The sequence below is a fragment of the Fukomys damarensis genome, unplaced genomic scaffold (assembly GCF_012274545.1).
Source record: "Fukomys damarensis isolate Sample0158 unplaced genomic scaffold, DMR_v1.0_HiC HiC_scaffold_19, whole genome shotgun sequence".
Taxonomy (NCBI): Eukaryota; Metazoa; Chordata; class Mammalia; order Rodentia; family Bathyergidae; genus Fukomys; species Fukomys damarensis.
In genome coordinates this window covers 65,810,285-65,821,863 of record NW_022900931.1, presented here as the reverse complement: position 1 = coordinate 65,821,863, position 11,579 = coordinate 65,810,285, and the positions used below count along the sequence as shown (strand labels likewise).

Here is an 11,579-nt window from a genome sequence, read left to right as displayed (position 1 = left end):
CCCCCCCCCCGCCTGCCCCTTTCAACCAGGCTCCATCCGCACCCTGTGGGCGCTCCTTGGCCATTCCTAGCCTGCGCTCATCTCAGGCTCGGCTGCCTCCCACGTGACACCTCTCCCTGAGTCCTGACGCACTTCCGGAGTGCGTCATCCCCATCCCTACAGCCTTCATCCGGGCCCTACCCCAACCCGGAGCTCTCCGCAGTCAGCCTGAGCCTTCTCAACCCCAGCTCACCACGCACTGCCCCTCCTCCATCCCGGCCTGGGGCAGAACACCGCTAAACCCTCGCACTCAAGCCAGGCCCCATCCTTGGTTCTGTGTCGAGCCCAATCCCAGACCCATCTCAACTCCACCTGTATTTCCGCCACACCCAAGCCTCACTTAACCCCCAAATCTAAGGCCAACCCTGTTCTATCTCCAGTCTGAGCTACATCCCAGCACCTTCTTTCCTCCCTCTCTTTCTTTCACGACAGGGTCTCACTAAGTCCCTACATTGCCCAAAATGGACTCAAATTTGCGATCCTCCTGCCTCAGCCTCCCCAAGTGTTGGGATTGCAAACTGCTCCATCATGCCAGGTTTGGGCCCTGTCCCTGGGTATAGGCCTCACTGCTCTTGCAGTGATTTCGTGTTTATTCTCTAGGCTCCACCTCTGTAGCCTGGGCTCTGCCCATACCCTCCCCACCCCAGGTCACCTTCCAGCCTCTGGAGTCTGTGCCCGGCCCTGAGCCCCTGCCCGCCCATCTCTGCCCCCAGCGCCTGTCCTTGCAGATGACGCCTCCTGTAACAACCCATCCGCCACCGAGTCCTCCTCCGGCGGCAACCGGGACCTCGGAGGCGAGGCCGAGGCCGAGGCCGAGGCCGGGGAGGACACCAGGTCCAAAGACAAGGACAGCGGCAACCGCATCGTGAACGGGTCCGACTGCAAGAGGGACACGCAGCCCTGGCAGGGCGCCCTGCTGCTGGGGCCCAGCAAGCTGTACTGCGGGGCGGTGCTGGTGCACCCCCAGTGGCTGCTGACGGCCGCGCACTGTCGGAAGCCGTGAGTGGGGCGGGAGCAGGGATAGATGCAGGGGTGGGTGTAGGAGGGGGTGAGCTACGAAGGGTCGGGGCTTGGGAGTGCAGATGTGGCGGGGTGAGGGCTGGGGCGGACCTGCGTTGGGGGCCGAGAGGCCGGACTTGGGGTCCAGGGAGTGTGCGCTGACGGTTGGGGTGGAGATGGAGTTGGGGTTGGCTCTAGAATTGGGGGTGGGAATAAAGCTGGAGTCAGACGGGTCCGGGATGAGAAGAGCGGCGGAACTCAGGCTGGAGCTGGATTTGAGTTGGCTGCGGTTGATTAGGGGCTGTGGGTGTTAGGTTTGGGTTGAGCACCTCCTGGGGATGACTGGGAGGGGTTTCGGGGCTCGCGGTGACCCGACCGTCGTCTTCAGGGTGTACAGGGTCCGTCTCGGCCACCACTCTATGTCCCCGGTCTACGAGTCTGGGCAGCAGATGTTCCGGGGCGTCAAATCCATCCCCCACCCCCGCTACAAGCACCCCCGCCACTCCAATGACCTCATGCTCATCAAACTGAACAAAAAAATCCGAGTCAGCCGCTCCGTGAGGCCCATCAACATCCCCTCCCGCTGCCCGGCCCCCGGGACCCAGTGCCTGGTGTCGGGCTGGGGCAGCACCAGCAGCTCCCAGCGTGAGTCCCGGCCCCTCCCGGCCCCAGCTGCCCTGCCTGCCCCTCCCCGCCGACCGCCCCTCTCCGTGTTGCCGCCGCAGACACCTTCCCCAAGACGCTCCAGTGCCTGAACGTCAACGTGCTGAGCCAGGAGAAGTGCAAGGACGCCTACCCGGGACAGGTGGATGACACCATGTTCTGCGCCGGGGACGAGGATGGCAGAGACTCCTGCCAGGTGAGGACCCGACACTGTGCTTAGGCTCCAGGAACCCAGTGATGGCCTAGTTAGGGCCCCGGATGTCACAGAGCTCGGACTCTGGGGCGGCAGTGTCTGCAGAAATACCAAGTGAGCGGGCACACAGCATATACGTTTTCTAACAGCCACATTTTTAAAAGTTAAAAAAAAAAAAAGCCAGGCATGGTGACAGATGCCTGTAAATCCGAGCTACTTGGGAGGCTGAGGCAGGAGCATCCAAAACTCAAGGCCAGTGTAGCAAGACTCTGTCTCAAAATAAAAATTAAAAAGAGATAGGGGGTAGGGGTGTAGCTCCGTGGTAGAGCATCCCTCCAGTACCGCAAAAGTAATACTGTTAAAATAAAGCAGGTGAAATTCACGTCGATACTTTAATTCAGAATTTTCTAAAACATTCATCTCAAAATGCAGTTGATCTAAAACAATTACAAAGGAGGTGGTTCACACTCGGATTTTTCCACGCCGTCCTTGAAGGCCAGGGTGTATTTTCACTCTCCACACATCTTGCTCTGGCAGCCAGGTTGCAGGGGTTCATTAGCTCACTGTTCTGGACAGCGCCTGTCTACAAGCAGAGGACAAGGCCGTTGTGTGTGGTAGGGCAGGTTGTACACTGTGTTAAGAGACCACATGCGAGGGGTTTGCTTTCACATAATTGTCACAGTTTCATCTGTTCATTCTGGTAGTTCTCAGGTACGAGGCAGTTGTGTCTTTTCCAACAGGATCTGTATGATACATTTTCCCAACAAACGCTAGGGAAGTCCTGAGGAAGGGAAACAGAAAACCTGCGCTAGGGACTCGATGAAGAGAATATCTGGTACAAGGGATGGGAGTTAGGAAAGCAAAAGAAACCCAACTTATGGTCAAGAAACTCTCCAGAGAGTAGTAAGGAAACCAGAAAATAAAACATGGCTTCAATATAGCACAAAATGAAGCAGTATTCAAAGGTAGGGGAAGCGGCAGTGAGCCGGGATCGAAACATTCCAAGGGGCCAGATCTGGGAAGGTGAAAGAGACTGGAAAAAACATGTGCAAAGGCCCTGAGACAGGCAGGGGTTTAGCTGATTCAAGGAGCAGAAGAAACCGGCATTTCTGAGCAATGGGATAGTGGGGAGAAATAAGAGTTCAGGCTGAAGAGCTGGGTGGCAGGCAATGTTCCAAAAATACTTCCTGATCACTAAAGCAAAGCATCTCTGTGTTCTCATGGAAGCTGTCTTGATTCAGAAGCTAAAACTGTTATTTTATATTATTATTGGAGTTTCTGAGACAGGGTCTCACTGTGTAGCCCAGGCTGGCCTCAAACCCACAGTCCTCCTACCTCAGCCTCCTGAGTGCTGGGATCACAGGTGTGCACCACCTGGCCTGGCCAAAAATTCAAATGAAACAACCCGATCCCTCTGTGGTCGAGGTGAGGGTCTTGCCTTCCTGGACCTAAAGGTGCTCCTTCCTAGCAGCGTGTGGCTGGGGTAAGACTGAATAAAAGGGCAGGTAACCATAGCAGGGACTCCTCACTGGACGCAAACACATGACACGCACCCATGCCTTAACTCGTTTACTGTTGTTAGCCTTGCTTTACTCCAAGGCTCAGGGAGGTTCACTAACGGCCTCTCATAAAAGCTCTGCAGTAACTGTACAGAGATGAAGGAGAAAGTCCCACACTCCTAGAAATCCAGCTACCCGGAGTCAGGAAGATTAAAAGTTAGAGCCCGGCCTGAGCAACTTAGCAAGACCCTGTCTCAACATAAAAAATAAAAGGTCTGGGGATGGAGCTCAACAGGAAAGCCCTGAGTTTTCAACCCCCAGTGCCGCGTCGGGAAGGAAGGGTGAGGAAGGAAAGCAGGGAATGTGGGACCAGGAGGCTTCTGCTAAGAGGCCTCTGCAGATGGGGAAGCAGCCGGGCCTCTGCTCCAGGGCAGACTTTCGGGGGCACAGGTTAGAGAAGGGCAGTCACAGGAGATGTGGCATCAGGGGAAGGGAGCGGTGCCCGGCGGGCGGTGCTGTCCCCGTGGGCAGAGGCCTAAGGACAGCTGGTGTCACAGGAGCCGAGCCCAGGGCCCCTGCTGATGCCCACAGTGTGCAGGGCGGCCGCATGGTCCTGGCATCCAGACCAGAGCCAGGCTGCTCCGTGACGTTAGCTGAGGGTAAGGGTGTGCACCTATGACCCAGCAATCTGGGAGGCTGAGGCAGGAGGATTGCAGGTTCCAGCCCCGCCTGTGGTGATTTAGTGACTCAGCAAGCCCTGGCCTCAAAGTATAAGAAAACATTGGAAAAGAGCTGGGGTTGTTGTAGTTCAGTGCAGAGGGGTTCAATCTTCAGCACAATAAAATAAAATAAAATAAAATAAAATAAAATAAAATAAAAGGGATGATTTTGTGTCCAGGATGGGGAACAGAGAGCCAGCGAAGATGGAGTGGGGAAGAAGCATAAACAAACCACACAAGGGCAGAGGGGAGAGCCAGAGAACAGGGGCGCTGGGACGGGATTCCTGGCATCCCGGAGGAGGGCCGGGTGGGGAGCGGACAGCGGGGCGCTGGGCACTGGGCCGAGGGTGGAACATGACAGCGCTGCCCCTCCCTGCGTGTCTGTCTCGCGGCCTCTCTGTGCGGCCCCCTCTCCTCCACAGGGTGACTCCGGGGGCCCCGTCGTGTGCAACAGCTACCTGCAGGGCCTGGTGTCCTGGGGTGACTTCCCCTGCGCCCAGCCCAACAGGCCGGGCGTCTACACCAACCTCTGCCTCTTCAACAAGTGGATCCACAACACCATCAAGAACAACTGAGTCCCCACTGCCACAGGTCCAGCTCGCCTTCCCCAGGACGCCAGGATCCCGAGTCCCCATCAGGACGCCCTGCCGCTCTCCTGGAGCCTAGGGACCATTCCCAGAATGATGCGCGCAGGGTTACACCTCCGACCTCCGCCCGGAGAGCCAAACTCAGTCCCTGAAATAAAACCCCTAAGAACCGGCCTCTGAGCGTGTCCTCGGCGACGTGCTGGCGTCTGCTCCTGACCAGGGGCACCCAAGCCACTCTGCATTTTCGTCACAAATCCTGACCCGTGCCGGGTGTGGCTCCGGAAGCAGCGGTGGGTGAAACAGAGAAGCTCCTGCCAAAGAGCTCAGGGTCGGGTGCTGGAGACAGAGGCCCAGACGCAGATAAATCCGAGCATGTGCCGTCATTACTCACAACCCCAGGCAGAGATGTGAGGCCCACAGCCCACTCAGCCCCCGGCCCAGGGAAGTGCTATGGGTCTGCGGCTGCAGGGCTGAGCTAGGACCCCAGGTAGGGGAGGAAATCAGGCCCTTTCTTATTTACAACATTTTCAGCAGGCAGTGAGCTCACCGGGCCTGAGCCCATTGTAAGCTGAGAGGCATCTGTTTAGCCAAGGGGTGGGGGACTAAGTGGGGATCTGAGGAGGGGAGAGAGACAGTCTGGGGTGGACCAGGTCAATCCCGAGGTCCTCACAAGTGCACGGCAGGAGGGTGGTATGAGAGACGCTGAGGCACACCGCGCTGCTCAGTCAGAGGCTGGACGGGGGAGCCCTGAGCCCGGGAATGTGGGCCTTCTAGAAGCTTCTAGAAGGGCCTGGGACAAGATTTCCCCAGAAGGAACCGGATCTTGGACGAGATCTGCACCACCCCAGCCTTGGTTTCTGCACAGTGAGGCCGCTCTGACTTCTGACTCCAGGACACAATCCAGCTGTGCTGTTTTAGGCCCCTCAAATCTACACTGGTTCGTTCCAGCAGCCCCAGGGAATGAACACACAGGTCCTCTCGGAGAGGGTGGTGTTTCTGCAGAGGCCTGCAGGACAGAGGGCAGGCACCTCCTGTGAGGCAGGGGCAGCCTCCGGGGCCCCTCACCTCATCCTGTCACTCACATGGCTGCCAGAGGAGCAGCCCGCCTCCCTCTCTAACAGCTCCAGTTACTGGCTTTCCTCAGCTCACCAGAGAGGAGGTGTGATTGGCTGTCCTTGGGTTACACGCTGAGTCTGGGTCCAATCAGTTATGACCTAGAAAGGTGGGGCCACCTCGTGGATCCCTCATCAACAGCACGGGGCAGGGCAGGCCACGAAAGGGGCTCCCGGTGGAGACAAATGTTTGAGGCTTCTGCGCTTTCTGAGTGGCCCCTGTAACATCTCGTACTCCTTCTGGACCTCAGTTTCTCCATCCACAAAATGGGAGGGTTGGAATGGAACAGTCTCCACGTGCCCACCCAGCTCTGAGATTCCAGTGTACACAGGGCCGCAAGTAGAAAGTCACTCACTTCAAGGCAATACTGGAGACCGAATGCCCCAGAAGAGGAGTTATGTTAGAGAAGCCATCAATGACAACTCACCTGACTAAACTGGATTAAATATGAGATTTATTAACCCATACGACAAGAAGCCCCAAAACAGCAGTGATGTGATTAGTGTGGGTCATAAACGATGACCTTTTGCTCCCTTTGCATCCATCCGTTCATCCATTTACTCAACTACGAGCATAAACACCTGGAGTAGAGACTGTAGCACAACAAGCCACAGTCTCTGCCTTTCTTGGGTTTATATTTCAGCTGGGGGGGAAAAACATGTCAGATTTCTCCTTCAGACTTGTAATCTCATCTCTGTGAAGTGGCTGCCATGGCTCCAGGCATCACATCCTCACTCACCATGCCAGAGACAGAAAGGAGAGATGCTGGTGGCAGGGTTCTTTTCTTTAGGACAAAAAAAAAAAGTCTCTCTTAGAAGGATCCTCCCTCAACTTATCCTTAGGTCTCACTGCCTGAGCTCTAGCTTCAAAAGAAGCTAAAAAATGAATTTCCAGTACTTCTCTAACAAGAGAAATGAAGGACACAGACAGGCACAGCGGCGTGTACCTGCAGCCCCGGCTACTACGGAGGTCAAGGCAAGAGGATCGCTTGCACCTAGGAGTTCAAGGCCGATCTAGACAACATACTGAGACCCCCATTTCTAAAGGGAGGGAGGGAAAAGAGGAAGGAAATGGCTGTTAGGTAGACAGTCCATGGTGTGAAAGGAAAAACATTCATAAAAACAACCTAACAATAACTGTCTCGGATACCTTTGCCCTGGTTCCCTGCCGTCCGCAGTCTCGGGAGACACAAGGACAGCGCCCCAGTCAAGGAGCTGCCTCTTGATCTCGCTGTCACCAGCCTGGCCATTACTTCCCAGGCGGCACACCTGCTCCGACGCAGTCTGCTGCCGAGAGCAACAGCGAGGTAAGTGCAGGATGCGAAAAGGGGTCAAATCGCCCTGGCCCGGCTCCGGGTGACACGGGTAATTCCAAGTTGGAAGAGGAGGAGGGGGAATGGGAGGAGGAGGGAAGTAAGAGCAGAACCCTTGCTAAGAGGCAGCTTTCAGCACGTTTCCCAAAATGCTGCATTGTTTCCAATAATAAGTAAAGTTTTACCTCACAGCCCAAGAAATCCAGCTGAGGGCAGCTTTCCGCAGAGGGTAATGGGACACCAGTTCCATTTCCGGCCGCTCCTCTCGGTTCTTCTCTGTGCGGTCTTGAAGACCAGTGGCTTTCGTGGGCCTGAGGAGGAGGACACGTTTCAAGAACCACCCCAGAAGAATTTTCTCCATTCTCATTGGTCAGAATTGAGTCACATGCCCTTCACTAAACCAATCGCACGCTGAGGGATGGACTAAACATGGTGGATTTGAGCCAATCAGGATTTACCTTCTCAGCTGACAACAGAATCTCTCCTAAAACAGAGAAGGCTGTGTAAATAAAATGGGGACTCTCTTACCGCCAAAGGCGAACAAGGGGGATGCTGGGTAAACCATCAGCAGTTCTGCCACAGACTCCTTTTCAGCACTATTTGCAATTAGCTTTTTTACTGAAGGATATAGAAATCGTGTGCATATAAGCATCATAAACTCCAGTGGATTTTGGCAAAACAGAACACACCCTGGTACCGGCATAAAGATGGAGCAACAGAACGTAACCAGCTCCTAGGAAACCCGGTGGGTTCCCCTCCCCTAGATAGAGTGGCTTTCATGACTTCTATCACCATACCTTAGTTTTGCCCTTTTGCAAACTATGTGAATTGATTTCCATATGATAGAAATATAACAAACTGTTTGGTTTTTTTTAAATATAATAAGCTTATGTAAGTGAAATCACAGTGTATCATCATGTGTGTGGCTTCTTTTGCTCAGTATTACATTTGCGTAGCTCATGCAGACTTTTGTCTGCGGTTGGAAGTATCTTATCCCATCTTATTCCCACTGCTTCTCGGTTCACTGTTGTGTAAGCGCGCTCCACCTCACGGGTCCGTCTTTACTACGGGCAGCCATTTGGCGGCTCCTAGGTTTTTCAACAGCTGTGAAAGAAACAGGAGGAAGAGCTCGGGAGAAGCAGTGCGCCTGACTCCGCGCCCGCCCCAGGTGCTGCCCCCGCGCTGCTCCTTGCTGATGGCCCAGCCTGGGCCAGTTCCACCTTAGGGTCGGGCTCCAGGGCGAGCAAGAGATGGGACCGTGGGCCAAGAGGGAGAGGGGCGGGTCTGGTGACCTGCCTGACTCTGGGCCAGGCGGGCTGGGTGTGACTGAGACGTGCTTTATCACCCTTGCCACTGCCCGGCCGAGACCAGCGACTGCCCACGCGTGTGACCTGGATCCTCCGGGTGGCCCGACGCCCGTGTGAGCCGACATCAGTTGCCTGCGGTTTCCTGGGAGATGTGCGCTTGGCTGGGAGTCGGGGACCCAGCAGCTGGGTCTCTCTCGATGCCCCTGAGCGTCTGGTCTTGGATCTGGGAGAATAAACTCTGAAGCGGCCGCTGCTGGGGTTGGCTTTCTGTAGGCTGCTGCACAGAAAAGAAGTTTCTGGAAACTGAAATCTGAGCTAAGACATTGCACGTTTTCCTGAGCAGCCTTGACTTTCTCTTCCTGGGTGAGGATGTACCTTTACTAATACAGGAGCTGTTCCAGAGCTAGGAGCGGGCAGGCAGGTGTGTAAATGACTCTCGTCCAGGGTGGAGAACATCCGGGCATTTCCCGCGCGGTGATGTAATCCCTGTGATGATGCAAGAAATAAGCTTCTTGTCCTACTAGATTTTAAGACATTCTGCAAAGCAAAATTAATGTGTAAAGCAAAGGGTGGGATCGGTGCAAGAACAGACAAGAGCACAATCTCGGACGCAGACTCCAGGGAAGTGGACAGACCATCCAGGGAGTAAACACGCGATAAGACAGCTGCCCACGCGAACGGGGGACAAGGCGGGGCCTCATAGATGGCGCTGGGGAAACTGGCTCGCTGTGCACCTGCGGACAAGTCTAGATTCCCACCTGTGCCACACGCGAAGGCGGCCGCAGCTGCACTGAAGACCCCTGAGGGCAGCGGAGACTGAGAGATTGAGGAGAAAAAAATAATTCCAAACACCTTCAGGTCCCTGAGGTAGGGACGAATCCCAAAGCTTCAAAAGCATAAATCGTAAGACAAAATATCGGTTAGTCTGATTTATTAAAATGAAGAGTTTTAAAGAAGGGTGAAACGAATCGTCAATGTGCATTTTTCAGAATGGAAGGAGTTATTGCGAATGCTCAAAAGACAGAAAGGGGCCAGCATTTACACACGCAAGGAGCGTGGCATCTGCAAATCAGTAAGAACAAAGAGGGAACCCGGGTAGAGGATAAAAGCAGTCACTGTGCCTGTCCCACGATGAAAAATAGAAAAGGGCTGAGGACGGAGCTCAGCAGGAAGGCCCTGGGTTCCACCCCATGTACCGAGGAAGAAGGAAAGAGAGAGGAAAAAGGAAAGCGGGCAGGGGGGTCGGAGGGGACGGAAAGGGAAGGTGGGGAAGGGAAGGGAAAGACGGAGACGCTTTGTGGTAGCGAAACTGCAGCGGCTGCCACCGTCTGTGGAGCACAAATCGAAGCAACAGCGAGCTGTGGCCTCACAGTGACTGGGAAGGAGAGGGACGGGCCAGGCCTGCTGTTCTCAAGCCGAGCACCGCTCTGCGCCTCACCCCTCACTGGCGGTCTGGTCTCCCGCCAGCTGCGCACCCCAAAGAGGCCCTCACATCCACGGGGGACACGCACAGGCGGGGGGCGTGGCGCGTCCCTCCTCGGGGGCTGCTGCTGGGCACCCTGGGCGGGGGTAGGGGCACCGAGGGACTTCAGCACACGGCGGCCACCCCACCCAGTCACCAGCCGGCCGGACACCGCTAGGACCACACGGGAACGGAACCGGAACCGCAGAGCGAATTCTGTGACCCAGGGGAGGCGAGAGAAACGCAAGAGGGCGGGGAGGAGGGGAGGAGACAGAAGGGACAACCGGAGGGGACCCTGTGCCAACCCAGGGACAGGGCAGAGGGTGCTCCTCAGGACGGCTGGCTGCGAAGCTCCAGCGTTTTCTGCTCCAAAGGGAGGAAAGGTGACGTCAGGCTGTCAGGGTGTCACCCTGGGACAGAGGCCCCCGGGGCTCGGGACACTGTGTTTCCAGGCTCCTATTCTCTGCGGCCACCCTCCGAGGCCGCTTTGTACTCCTGCCTTGTTCGTCTGGACACTGAACCTAGGGAGGCTTCTGGGCAGGCGACGTGCGGGCCTCTGCAATACCCGGAGCAGGCCCGAGACCGCAGAGAGGCTCCAGCAAAGGACTGTCACTGGGTGTGGTCAGAAGCAGGTGCACCCCCACCTGGTGCCTGGCTCCCGGCTGCCTGGTCCTGGCTGCAAACCGAGGTCAGGGAGTGGCCCCGATTTTATTGGCGGGAGGGTCCTCCCCGTGCATTCCACAACCAGATAAGCATCTAATTGTTGGCTACAGAGAGGCTGGCTGAGGATCACCTTTTATTAGTAATAATAACGACGATGATGGCAGGATGACAACAGCCACCTTTAAGCCAGGGCCCAACACCCGCTGCTTGATCACCGGCCTGCTCCCCTGTCCTGACAGCCACCTCTGGAAGAGAGGGGCCTGGCCCGGGCCGCAGATTGGGTGACATTGGGCTCCATTTCTGGGGTGGGTCCTTGGCAGAGCTGTGATTGGAGTCACGGGTGTAGGAGCCTCTGCTCCCATGCCCAGAACCGCGCCACCGTGCAGCTCACATGCAAACTCGAAGTCTGTGGGGCCAGAGCCGAGGTGCGGCTGTGCTGCTGGGCAGTGGGGACAACGGCGGAGGAGAAAAGAGGTGAAGAGAGCTAAGGGCAGGCAAGACACAGGGAGACTTAAAGAGAGGTGGAGAACAGAGGTGGACTGGGGGTGGGGAAGGCTGGGGGAGGGAGGAGGAGAGACTACAGGGATCTAAGGCGGATGGGTGGAGAAGGGGAGAGATTCGGATTTCCTTTTGTTTTTACACCTATGTGTCCTATTAACTTCACTTAAGAGTATGGCCTCGATGTGCATCCATGTAGCTATAAATGTCTCTAGTTTCTCATTCTTTGGGGTTGAGTAGTACTCCACTTTATATTTTTAAAAAAACCACATATCATCTTTATCCAGCCTCCAGTTGAAGGGCAATTATGCTGTTTCCAAGTTTTATCTACTACAAACTGTGCCTCTATAAACATGGGTGCACATATATCGCTGTGGTAGGATGCTTTTAATTCTTTTGGGAAGATACCCAGCAGAGGAATAGCTGGGTCAAATGGGACCTCTAATCCTAGCTCTCTGAGGTATCTCCATATTGATTTCCACAGTGGCTGCACCAGTCTGCACTCCCACCAACAATGGAGAAGGG

The 11,579-nt window shown here is 55.5% G+C and overlaps 1 protein-coding gene across 1 annotated transcript in view; it reads left to right on the top strand.

Moving 5' to 3' along the window:
- Positions 1–4,868, top strand: part of Klk5 (kallikrein related peptidase 5) — a 6,335-nt gene extending 1,467 nt beyond the window's left edge. Inside the window, exons 3-6 of the mRNA XM_010640647.1 lie at positions 753–1,038; positions 1,427–1,683; positions 1,764–1,897; positions 4,535–4,868. Coding sequence (XP_010638949.1) covers positions 753–1,038; positions 1,427–1,683; positions 1,764–1,897; positions 4,535–4,687 — 830 coding nt within the window. The 3' untranslated portion in view covers positions 4,688–4,868. The remainder of the gene's footprint in view (positions 1–752; positions 1,039–1,426; positions 1,684–1,763; positions 1,898–4,534) is intronic.
- Positions 4,869–11,579: the final 6,711 nt, after the last annotated feature.